We start from the raw sequence: 13,348 nt of genomic DNA on the forward strand, positions 1-13,348 counted from the left end.
CTCACCTGTATTTTTTAATCTGACAAACTGTCTTAAATCTTCTTTAGAAATAGGTTGAGGTAAATACAAATAAAATTGGGCATCCTTTTCATCTTACAGCACTTTAATCTGTTCCTAACATTGCCTCCTAAATTATTCCTAAATTACAGACCAGAAAAAGTTGTTCCTCTTTTCAAATACTGTCATGGCTCCCAATTTTCAAAAGTCCAAATTCTTTATGATACGCAAGACTCACTCTGACCTGCCTCTATCTCCATTTTCCAGGCAGATTTTAAAGTATTCTTTCTATTATCACTCCTTCTCCTATCACAACAGAAAAACCTCAGAACCACTAAATAATTCTCTATTGGCAAAATAAATCTTTCTCTTTCCAAGCTTTTCTTGAGCAGTTCTTTCTACTAGGAATTTCTTTCTTCATCGGTCAATAAAAGTTCTACCTATTATCGGTAGTCCAGAGATGATGTTATCTGTTACAAATGCTATATACATTTTCTCAAAAAGGATAAAGCTTCCTCTCTTATATGATAGTTATGACTTATATATATTGTTAATAACAGGTAACTAACACTACCTGTAATATAGTCAAGATGTGTCCTTGTTTGTCTTCCTTGAGGGAGCATTTTTCACACATCTTAATATCCTTGATAACAATTAACAGAGCACTTGAACACAGCAGATATTCAATACATGCCTGCTGAATTCAATTAAATGTGCATGAAGGTCAAGACAGCATGCCGCAGGCTATTTGTATCATGTTTCTGTTTAGACTTCAAAGAACCACACATGTGAACACCTTTTCAAAAGGCCTCATATATGAAAAACATTTTTTATACCGTTAGCAAAAATGATTAATTGCATACTCATATATACAAAAATTTTGATTTGTAATCCTTTGAGATACTGGCAGTAATTTAAGACTCTTTATTATATTTACTTCTCAGTATGCTAAATGAGTTATATATTAATAATTTTATACATAACTATATACAATTAATAACATCATTCCTAAAATGAGGATATACAATTATACATTTGCTGGTCATTTATGTAGATAGTGTAATGATTAATTCTATGTGTCAACTTGACTGGACCAGGGGATGCCTTGATTTTTAGTCAAACATTATTCTGGGTGTTTTCGTGAGAGTGTTTTTGGATGAAAGTCACATTTAAATTGGTTAACTGAGCAAGATAGATTGCTCTCCCCAATGTAGGTGGTCATCATCCAATCATTTGAAGGCCTGAGTAGAACAAAATGGTTTACCACTCCCCCCCGCCCCAACCCCAGGTATGAAAGAATTCTTTCTGCCTGACTGCCTTCAGACTAGGACATCAGCTGTTTGTTGCCTTTGGACTTGATCTGAAACATCAACTCTTTCTGGGTCCCCAGCCTGCTGGTCTTCAGAGTACACCACCAGTTCTCCTGGTTCTCAGACTAGAACTGCAGCATTGGCTCTCCTGGGGCTTCAGCTTGCTGACTCACCTTGCAGATCTTGGAGCTTATCAGCTTCCATAATTATATGAGCTAATAAATCTCTCTTTATACATACATACAAACTCATACACACACACATATATCCTACTGATCCTGTTTCTCTGAAGACCTCTGCTTAATACATATAGATATGAATTATCTACATATAGGAAAAACATGCAGAAATGATAATTGCTATTTTATTAGGATAGTGCTTTATGGGTTTGAAACTTTTAATCTTTTATAAATCATTTAAAATTTTGTTAAAGGAATAACTCCACGTATGTCAGATCTTTGTTAAAATAATACATAATAATATCTGGTACCTAATATTAGAAAAATATTAATATTTGAGAAAAAGTTCTTAAAGAATACAAAGAAAAATGTTTCCCTTTTACATTTATCCCAAAATCACCTATAGAGTAAAAGTGGACAATACTTCCATACACATTATTGATAAGTTAAGAGTTTCTACTTTTGGCATAGCCTGAAGAGACTAGGCAGAAAGAAGAGCAGTGATGCCAAGGCGAAATTAAGTTTATACAGTAACACTGCCATTCACTGACAGCACGTAGTTCATCTAGTTGATAAACAGCAGTAAATGGGTTTCGGTTTAATTACACACATTGTGCAGAAAGAAGGTCATACAACGAATGATCATTCAGAAATAGGCAAGTATCTGGCCTTCATGTTTTCCTTTGCTTTTTATTTAATTAGAAAAAAAGGAGACTACAATGGCCCATGTAGTCCAACTGACAAGTACCTTCTGTTAAAGATCAGCAAGCCCAAGGCCTAAAAGAAATCAGGCATTAGAAGTTTAAAAAGTGCTTTTGATCTACCTCTCACTTCTATTACATATTTATTTAACTTCCAGAGGAATTTTTGGTTTTGTGATCTTTGCCTAGGCCCTATTTGTATCAAAGTTCTTGGTACTTACCTGTTCCTGACGGACAGCACAGAGAAAATCTATTCCCCGCCCTTAGCATAGTAGCCTAACAAGCCAGGATGGTTTCTTGTAAAGTGGGTGCTTTTGATAATGATGATTCATACACAGGGGTCCATGAAAAGATAAAGACACTGGTTCTCAGAAGACAGCATTTATAGAAGAGCTAGTTAGCTATCTAATTAGCCATTCAACATTATTTCTGAAAGTCACTAAGCTAGAGATTGTGGTAAGATACAAATATCTCATCCTGGTATCAATAACAATACTATCATATACTAACGTATAAGCATATTAATAGCAAGCATGTACATAATGTTTACTGTGTGTCAAGCTTACACTATATACTTTAGCTCATTCAATGTTACAGAGGGGGAAGTAACTTGTCTGAGGTCACATAGCTAGATAAGTGCTGGAAGCAGAAATAAGAGTTAGGAGATTATGATAGGAGTTCAAGAGAATGGAAATGAGAACCTGACCATAGCCCTGGCAACAGGGCTGAAGAGGAAGAGATTAGAATGGCTGGACTTGAAAAATTCAGGCACCTAAGGGGATATGTAGGAAGGGAGGAGTCAGAGACACAGATTAAAAAAAAGTAACATGGAAAGAATGGAGGTCAGGGACATAATATAACTCAAGGGGAACTGGAAATATGTTTTTGTCTTTACAGTTACAATGGGCTGGGATGTAAACTCTGTGAGTGCAAGGACTTTGTCCTCTTTATCACTTTATCCCAGGACCTAGGACAGCACTCAACATATAATGGTAGTACATAAGACTTAGTGAGTGCTTACTCTGTGCTGAGTACTGTTCTAAGCACTTTACAAGTATTACCTTATTTAGCTTTCTGCTCTATACCAGTGGTTCTTAAGATGTTATCTGCCAACCAGCAGCATCAGCAGCATCTGGGAACTTGAGAGAAAAGCAAGTTCTCAGATCCCACTCCAGACCTACTGAATGGGAGATTATGGAGGTAGCATCCTGCCATCTGTGTTTTAGCAAGCCCATCAGGTGATTCTGATGCATGATCAAGTCTGCTCTATGCCCTACCTGCCATTTAGATCTTGCTTTGAATTCTGGACATATACACATAAGTGAGATTGGTGGACCACATGATAGTTGTATTTTTAATTTTTTTTGAGGAAACTCCATATTGTTTTCCATAATGCCTACGCTGTTATACATTCCCAAAACACAGTATACAAAAGTTGTAATTTCTCTGCATCCTCGTCAACACTTGCTATTTTCTGTTCTTTTGATAGTGGTCATCCTAGTGGGCGTGAGGTAATATGTCTACAACTCTCACAAAAATTTTCAATTACATGTTGGACTCTGGGACTAGATAGTCCTGGAATTTATTCTTTAGTGACTCACGGAGTGCCTGTCATATAACAAGTATACTTGTCAGATTTGTGGATAAATGAATAAACAAATGGGAAGGAGGGGAGAAAGGATGGGTTAATAAGATCTAACATAGAATAAGCATGGTATAGTGTGGTTAAGGGCATTTGGTCTTTTTTAAACAAGTTCATTTGAGGCCCCTACACCAAAATAAAAAACACAATCAAGCAAAAAAGACTACATTACCTTTTCAACATCGGCGAGAGAGGTTAGTGACTGATTTTGAAGAACCTCTGGTGCAGTGAATGCTCGAAGATCCTGATTGGAAATATTTTCATCTGTAAATGACACGCTACCAGATGGCAGCAATAGCAGAGACCACGGAGAAATGATGAAGCCAAGGGCAGCAGGATCAGCTATGCTTACTGGTTTGTAACCACACAGAATAAAAAGAAAAAAGAAAGATAACTACTTAAAACCATAACCAGAGGAACACTTATATGAATTTCCCAGCATATTCATATATATGTTAATATAAAGCTACATACACCAAATCAACATGTTACAAAAAAAAGTGGGTTTTATATAGCTATTACTGTGCGTGTTACTAACAACGATGCCTTGATTGGGCTTAATCTTTCAAAACTTAGATGGTAGAGCTTAGAAACTAGAAACAGAGAACTTTCATTGTCAGTCATAAGAATTAAACTTGGTTCAAATACTTTATCACAGTGATATAGAGATATGAATAAAGATCAAAAGTTCTTTTTTTTTTCCAGTGGATTGTGGATTCCTTTAAAGATTTAGTGAAAACTATGGTCGAGAACCATTTCAAGACAACTGCCCATAAACAAAACCCTGTGGACAAAGGTGTTCATGGATCTCTTTTCAGCCCGTTAAAGGACCCAGGTTAAGATCCCCTGATTTAGACTATGCTGTTCTGAAACTGACAGAAAGACATTCCTTTGATAATTCATCAGATTTAGAATTAGTAAAATTTCCAGCTACAATGAAAGTCTCTTTTTTGCTCAATATGTATATTTGTCTGAATTTGAGTTCTGTCTTGTTTGCACTTGTTCATTATTTCAGGCAGCTTCTGTGCTACCACAGGTGATCAATGAGGTCTCTAACTTTGTTTTGTTTTAATATTTGCCTGTGCGGGTGCCTAAGAGCTCCATTTAAGAGTACTACCCCGCCCCCTAAAAGTCCTTAGATTTCAGCAGGTTTCCTTCAAAAATAAATCTACACATTAGGCTCAATAAAACAGACTTATTAGAGAGAATTTTATTTTGTCCTCCCACTTCAAAAGGAAATTAATATAGGTTTTAAGGTAAATGCTAAATGAACTGACTTACAGACTGAAGAAATCTCTATAGGAAAGTCACAGAAGGCCTCTGACTGCCAGTGCATTATTATTCAGTCTGAATGGGTTATACTGCTCTCTCTATAAGTCAAATCACAAGAAACTGACAGAAGTCTATGGGACAGGTATCAAACATACAATATCTATGATTTCCTAAAAACAACTTTTAACTTTTATTAGAAGTGAGCCATCCATTCTTTCTTTTTAACCTCTACCTATGGTTAATATTCTGATCATCAGAATTAATACAAGAGTAAAGTAATGGACCTGGAGATCGTCATTCTAAGTGAAGTAAGAAAGAGAAAGAAGAATACCATATGATATCACTCGTTTGTAGAATCTAAAAAAAGAAAAAAAGAGACACTAATGAACTCATCTACAAAACACAGACTTAGTAAACAATCTTATGGTTTTGGAGGGGAAAGAGCGTGGGAAGGGATAAATTTCGGAGTTCAAGATTTGCAAATATTAACTACTATATAAAAATAGATAAAAAATAAATTTCTTCTGTATAGCACAGGGAACTATGTTTAATATCTCAAAATAACCTTTAATGAAAAAGATGATAAAAATGAAAATATATGCATGACTGGGACATTATGCTGTATACCAGAAATTGACACATTGTAACTGACTACTTCAATAAAAATAAATACATTTTAAAAAATCCTAAAAAATGTAAACTATTAACATTCATTTCTCCTTTGAAGATGAAAAAGCCAGCTATATGTTCTCTTGCATTCTTATGAATTTGAAACACATCTTTAATAACTGTGTCAAGGAAGAAAAACATGTTTGAATGCATCTTTTAATCAGCCAGCATCTTATGTTGCCCTGAAGCCAAGTTACAGACTAGTGATCCTCATATTCCTACCCTAACCACCTATCAGGCTGCTAAAAACATGACTCAATTCTCATGATAAAATATGTTTCAGTGAACCATCACAGCTCATAAGCCTAGGTATACTGTTGTCTTTCATGGCTACTTTACACATTTTCTGTTAAAAACTTCTTGGGTCTTTCACACACAAATACCACAAAATCCAGCCAGAGAAGAACTCCAATGTGGCAGAATAATATTATCTTTGCTGAAGGATGCTATTCAGAATATTGAGATTTTACATAATCTAACATTTTACATAATGTCACAGACATTAGAAAACTGTCTACAAACAATTCCTTTCAAAATAGCAACTAAAGAGAACAAATATGAGGAGACCAATCCAGAAGGCAATGCACTAACATCTGGTATGAGATGGTGATGCCCTGGAACCACAGCGGTGGCAGCAGAGGTAGTGAGAACCTGCTGGCACCTGAAAATGTTGTGGAGGTAATGCCAACAAGAGACTGGGTGTGCCGTGAAAGAAAATGGGGAATCAAGATGACTCCAAGACTTTGGTCTCAGTAACAGAAAGGATGGAGTGTCATCAACGGAGGCTGAGAAGACTGCAGGACAGGTTGCTGAGGTAGGGGCCAGAAGACAGTGGTAGGAATTAGAACTTTACTTTGGGACAGATTAAGTTTTAGGTCTTTGTTAGAGGTTCAAATGGAGGTGTTGAGAAGTCAGTTGGATTTCAAGTTTGGGAGAAAGGTTTAAACTGGAGATACATTTGGGGAGTTACTGGCCTAACAGACGGTATCAAAGGCCTTGTGACTGGATGAGAAGACCAAAAAGTGAGTTAAAACAGAAGAGAAATGAAGGACAAGGACTGTGCCCTGGGATACTCCATCATTAAGACCAACTGCTGCCTTTTTTTCCTGCTTGTTGTTCTCCTGGGCATCCAGACAAGCAAGGCGCTGCAATCTCCCTCTCACATTTCTCCTCTCACTCATCAGTGCCAGTCTCCACCTCACCATTTTAATTAATTATTTTTACTGGCTTTTCTATCCAGCTCCCCAGCATCCAATCCTGAACCTCAGAGAGGAGGCTTGGATTCTAACACTCGTGTCTAGTTCTTCTCAGCCTTATTTGGGGACAGACTATGATTTCCGGTATACCTGTTACCACCTGAATTTATAAATCATTAGAGGTCACAGCTAACACAGAAGCATGAACATCACCCTGAAGTCTAAATGCTGTGTCCTGTTCTGCCATTCTGGATGCTCGTATCCATTCAGACCAGAAAAGGGCTTGCTACACTTCTCCTCACCCCAAGCCACAGACTAACTCTACCCACTCTGTGACAGGGCAGCACAGAACAGAAAGTGGTGAAGGTGAAAGTAACCCCTAATTGCTGATCACTCTGAAATTAAGAGATTCAGTCACTCACCAGCACAATCAAGGTCATCAAAATCACTGCTCTGGTAAGAACTGTATCTTTCAACTTTTGCTTTACACAGTAGGCTTCTGTTTATTTGTTTTTACTGAACAGCTGAAGTATACCATTCTTTTAAGCCCTATGCATATTTAAACATAATGTTCTCAAAATTTTAAGTCATTTGCTCATAGAGTCCACAGTATTACTGAGGAGATAAAATGTACTCATAAATAAGTACAAGATGGAAAGCATAAGGCATCTGAGAGAGAAAAAAGAATACAAAAGGGAATTTAGAGGAAAGCAAAATTACTTCACTTCCAATGAAGAGAGAATTAATTTCTTTTTTTTTTTTATATGTAGCCCATTAAGATGAGTAAGATTTTTCTGTGGTTAAAGGGGAGATTCCAAAGAGAAGAAACAGCCAAAGCAAAGGCAAGGAAATTATTAAATTTGTACAAGGAACAGCAAAGGAACGATGGAGAACAGTAAGAAACAGAATTGCTAAGGTGGGTCATATTTTTGCTTGTTTAAAAAGACACGTACAAAAAAAAGACAAATATTTTTGCTGTTTTCTAATGTGATTCTTAAATCTCTTGTAATAAAGCTAAAGCAGCTGTGACAACAAACTACATTGCTTTCAAATTTCCAAAACACACACATGCCATTTAAGTACTGCATTCTTTAGAAAATAAGCCACAAAATATATTTTTCAATAATTATAAAGGTTATGTAAACCTTCAAGTGAGGAAATTAAGAGTTATCGCTCGCATCAGTCAAATTTGCCCTCCTTGTCTAACTAAAAGGAAGGAATTTAAAACAAATGTATTCATAATCCTTCAAAGAATGCTAACAAAAGAATATTTAAAAATGGAATTTCAGAAGCTTGTAATTTGGTGTCCCATTAATGTTTTAGTTGTACGATGACTGTACTCAAGAATGCTATTATTATGAAAGAGTAAATCTGATGTGAACTGATTCCAGTACTCAAGAGATTCTACTTATAGACCTTTACCAACATTCCACAGAAAAAGTTGCTTCATCAAAATTTCAAGCAGTTAGAGGCAAAGTTAGAAATAAGCAGAAATCTGATATGCAAAGAAACATCTTAGAGCTTCTTCCCAATGTTCCTTTAAACTAAGACCCCATGTACACATTCCTCCCTCCAGCCCAAGGGAATCTTACCATGTCCTTTCGGATGTCCCCTTCATTTTATTTTTTGGCCCTCCATTATGGTATAAAAATTAGAGAAATGACCTTATCATGTCATTGGTAAGGCAAAACTAATCAAAAGTATCAGGAAATCATTTATAGACTTAGAACAACAATGATATGGTTTTGACCTGAAAAGTTAAATATTAGAGTGCTTGGCAAAAATCTATGCAGAGGCCACTGTTTCAAACTCTGAAGGATTTGATGAAGTTATTCTATGATACAGAATTCTCTCAAAAATTCAGTTCATAAGTGCAATATATATATATATATATATATACACACACACACACACATATATATATGCAGTGTTAAATAATCATTGGGTATAACAATGCACAAACAGAATAAAAAATGTGGTGTAGAGTATTTCCCCTCTATTTTAACATTTTCTTGACAGTAAAGCTTTGTGATAAATTAAGATTCACTGGAAATTAAAGTCTATTCTCCAAATTGATTCCCAATTAAATTTTTAATTCCTCATACATTTTGTTACTAATTTTTAAAACTTCAGTTTCTCTAATACGAAATGCCAATCCCTTTTTGAAAATAAAATTGTGTATTATTATTGGAATTAAGATATCTGTATAATGTAAACTGATAACGATAATCTCTTCAAAGACATTTTACATCATGCAAATTTCCTTGATGTAGCCAATCATTCAATAGCATTGAATAAACCCCTTTAAGACTTTGGTCCTCAAGAACTTAGATTCTGATGTGGTAGTTCCCAGACTCTGCTAAGCTCACTCAGGAGACTTGGAAAGGTATCAGACAAACTGCCAGCTTCATTTCATCCCTTTAAATATCTGACTTCATTAATTTAGTATTTGGTCTCATTTAATTAAGAAAGACAGTAATGTGTAATATCAGGAGTGCAGACCGAAGCCAGAATCTCTGGGTTCATATTCTAGGTTTGACCTTTATAGCTTACATTGCGATCTTAAATAAATTACTTAGTCTCCCTGTGCCTCAATTTCCTCATCTGGATAGATAAGGCTGTTGTGAGGAATCATGGCAAAAGCATTTAGAAGTGTTCCCTGGCACACAGTAAGTACAATACAAAAGTACTAGCTATTATTATTTAATAAAACTTTTTCTCTGAAGATACCAGATGTAGACAATACATCTAAGAAAAGGTTTTACTTAAGTTTATCTTCAATCACCTATTTAACTTTTCCCCGCAATGGAAGACAAGGAGCATACCATACATGATAAGTACTGTTTCAGAATAACAGATCAACTTCCCAAATTGCCCTATTTTAGATCTTTGGGAATTTGCAGGGCACTTCTTCCCTAAATGTCATATTAGAAATATAGAAGATTTAAGGCACAAAGTATCCTAAACCACTAATTTTTTCTTCAGTTCTTGGGAAATATACTTTCTATAAGTGTTCTACTTATTACATGAACAGATCCTAAATTTAGAAAAATTAGTTTAAAATTTTACAATCAAGGCAGTTTGTACTTATTGAGTAACTACATGTGTGAAATTGGTTTTACTGTACCTAGTCATGATCTTTAGGTATAACATGAATTATTAGATGAAGAAATCTATTTGAATGTACACTTAACAACTACAAGATCAGCATCAAGTTTTAGAAAATTTTATTTGTAAAAGAACCGAAAGCATTCTGATGGCAAAAAATTATGCAAACTTCTTATTCCAAATTGATATGAGTGTTTCTTCACTAGAAAAGGAAAGACACTTTTATTTCTTACTGATGACATTTACTCATACTCATTCTTTTCCTTTTTTCCTTCCTTCCTCCCTTTCCCCCTTTCTTTCTTTCACTACACACATGCAAGCCACTTATCCAAACCACAACCACTGGAATCTTGGTATGACCACTCATCAGTTAGGCTTCTAGTAGTTTTGTTTTGTTATGTACTTGCAAGACTTGAGAGAATTCCAAACCATGTATCTTGGTAACAAGACACTAATGAGATCTGAGTTTAACAAGAGTGATATATAGGCAATCTGTATTACTAAAACTAAATTGATTATGACTGAAAGCAACAGGGCTTAAATGGCTGGACAATATGGATCTCTAAGAATTTGTCCTCTTTTTCAGCAAACCTCCATGGCCACCTGATCCAAGCAGCAGCAAAGAAATAATAGCAGTTCTTTCCCCTTGTTCCTTGCATTCTTATCATACTCTGAGGAAATTGTTTATTCCTTTATTCCTTTGATGCATTCAGTTCCTCCTCTCAGATTTCCCTTGGTGTTCACCTTTCCCACAACCTTCTTTATCCTCAATAAAAACTGCACACCCCAAAATTACATGCCAAAATACTGAACAAAAATGCTTTTGTGACTCTGTTTTCACATACTTTTTCCAGAATATAAGTGGTTTAAGAATAGGAACTATAAACTTCCTAAGATCAGGTACAACACCATTATGATAATACAGTTGTAATACTTGAAAAAAAATGAATTTGTTTACAATTCTAACTCTAGACCACTGGTCCATGCCTGTTCCTTCTGCCCTGCTCTATGACAATAGCTTATCAATTTACATTTTGCTGGTTCTCCAAAAAGGTTATTTTGAATACCTATTATGAAGAAAAACAAAGTTTTCTTTCAACTTTCAAATACTAGGAATGCTAAATTATTCTCCAAGCAAATACTCTGGCTCTTTATTCTCCAGTCTTTATTACTTGTAGTTACACTTTCAAGTAGGATTCAAAGGAAGTGCCAGCTTTGTTAACTGGAATACTGCAACAAACTTATTTACAAAGTATCTGCCTTTGAGGGCTTCGGGGTAATTAAGAAAGCACAGAGGCCTCCTGTCTCCTAAGTCACAGGACTTTCTGTGTGATTTCTGGAGACAAGGCTCAGGATTCTACACAGTGTTTTCTAAAAGCTTCCTGGGGATCCGGATGGGCATACCAGCCTACCCAACACACAAGTAAGAACCAGTATCTTTATTAGAGACTATAAAAGGATAGCATAGTTCAACCAAGGTGCATCTTGACCTTCTACCTGCCCCATTTCTATGTCAACTAACCGATACTTTAGAATATCATGAGGATAAACAAGTTTCTTCTGTAAAGCACAGGGGACTTATATTCAATATCTTGCAATAACCTATAATGAAAAAGAATATGAAAGCGAATATATGTATGTATATGTATGACTGAAACATTATACTGTACACAAGAAACTGATAGATTGTAAACTGACTATACTTCAATAAAAAAATAATGAAAATATGGTAAGACAGAGTATGTACAACTCTATATCCTTCTCTAATGCTTTAAATTTTTTTCCACTTACAAAGTCACAAATGAGGCATTTTACAAGAGATATGGCAAGACAGAAAGTGTTACGAGTAACTATTTTATCCAAATTGTAATAAAGTCATTTTGTATTAGAAAGGCAGAATGACTACCAGAAATAATTTTAGACTAGAAGTGAGACCTAAATAGTTCTTTTCTATTTATAAGAAAGAAAAGATGAATAAACAGCACCAAACTAAGTATATCATTGACTACACATTTAGAAATAAATTGCCTTATCCAGCTAATAAAATTATTTTTATTTGGCTTTTTTCTATCTTGTTCCCAAAGTAAAGCAAACTACAAATGAACTTCCAATGCATTTTATTTCTTTCCTGACACTTCCTATAAAACCAATAAACAACTATATCGTCTCAAGCCTTGGGGTGAGTGCCTTTGATCTCCTCCGCACTGTCTGCTATGTGAATGTGGCATTAAGCATACAACCAGTACCTAGACGAGATCCTGGGATTAATATAAATTTTTATTTCCCCAAGGAGGGTCCAAACTTTGAGAGTAAAACTTTTTCTTATAATATTTTAGGCTGCAGACTTCTAAAAGGCAAATCTGCTTGAAGGTGGTTTCTTTCTCAAAATGCACCTATCATATCTTGTTTGACTACCCCATCCAAGCAGCTGTAAAAATGTTTCATCTTGAATGGTATAGTCTATTTAAAAACCTGCCTTCATTGTTAGTTTAACAATTTTGTCTAAGCAATTTCAGAACCAAGAGCTAAGTTTCTTAAAACACTGGCATTTCTGTTGCCACTTAACAACTTCGTAACAGCCTCTGTGGATCACACATCTGCCATATTACATTTTGTTAGACAAAATAAACTATAATTGAGGTAACTAGCAATAGAAATAAGTTATATGGTAAAGACCCTTTATAAAGCAGCAGGTTTTGGGGTTTCCCCCTCCAATACAGACAAAGTTTCAAGTTAAAGGAGTTCTTCCACCCCTGCTAGCTACATAAAACCAGGGCAGGGGTGGAAGGGGAATACAAAATTTAAGACGATGAACTCAGCAACTTTTCTCTTTACTTTCAAGGACCTGGAATTTATACAAAGACTGAAAAACCAATAAATATCAAGGGTGACTGTCATTTATTTCATTTTTGGAGAACTGGATGAAAAGGTCAATGAAAATGAATGATTTTTAGTTTCCAGAAGGAAGGAAATACACAGTGTTCCAGAGAGGACTTGCCTTTATGATGACATGATTCCACATAACCATGATTTGTAGCTGCTTATGAAAAATATTTTTGTTATCACAAATGCCATTCTCTGCAGCTCTTTAGCTATTACCCTCCTATTTACATTTTAAAGAAAGTTTCCTTTCCAAAGGGGAAGGGATGCTTATTTGAGTGGTAAACTATTCTATTTTTCAAAAAGCAGTATTAGGATATATTTCCTGTAAAAATGTTAACCATGACTAATACACATCACCCCAAGAAAGAAAAAAATCTTAACCTGTTACTAA

General features: G+C 35.3%; 1 protein-coding gene across 1 annotated transcript in view; it reads right to left on the bottom strand.

The window, feature by feature from the left end:
* Positions 1 to 13,348, bottom strand: part of PTPN13 (protein tyrosine phosphatase non-receptor type 13) — a 179,683-nt gene that overhangs the window by 112,734 nt on the left and 53,601 nt on the right. The window contains 1 exon segment of the mRNA XM_014563749.2: positions 4,002 to 4,180. Coding sequence (XP_014419235.2) covers positions 4,002 to 4,180 — 179 coding nt within the window.

The sequence above is a fragment of the Camelus ferus genome, chromosome 2, assembly GCF_009834535.1.
Source record: "Camelus ferus isolate YT-003-E chromosome 2, BCGSAC_Cfer_1.0, whole genome shotgun sequence".
NCBI classification, from domain to species: domain Eukaryota; kingdom Metazoa; phylum Chordata; class Mammalia; order Artiodactyla; family Camelidae; genus Camelus; species Camelus ferus.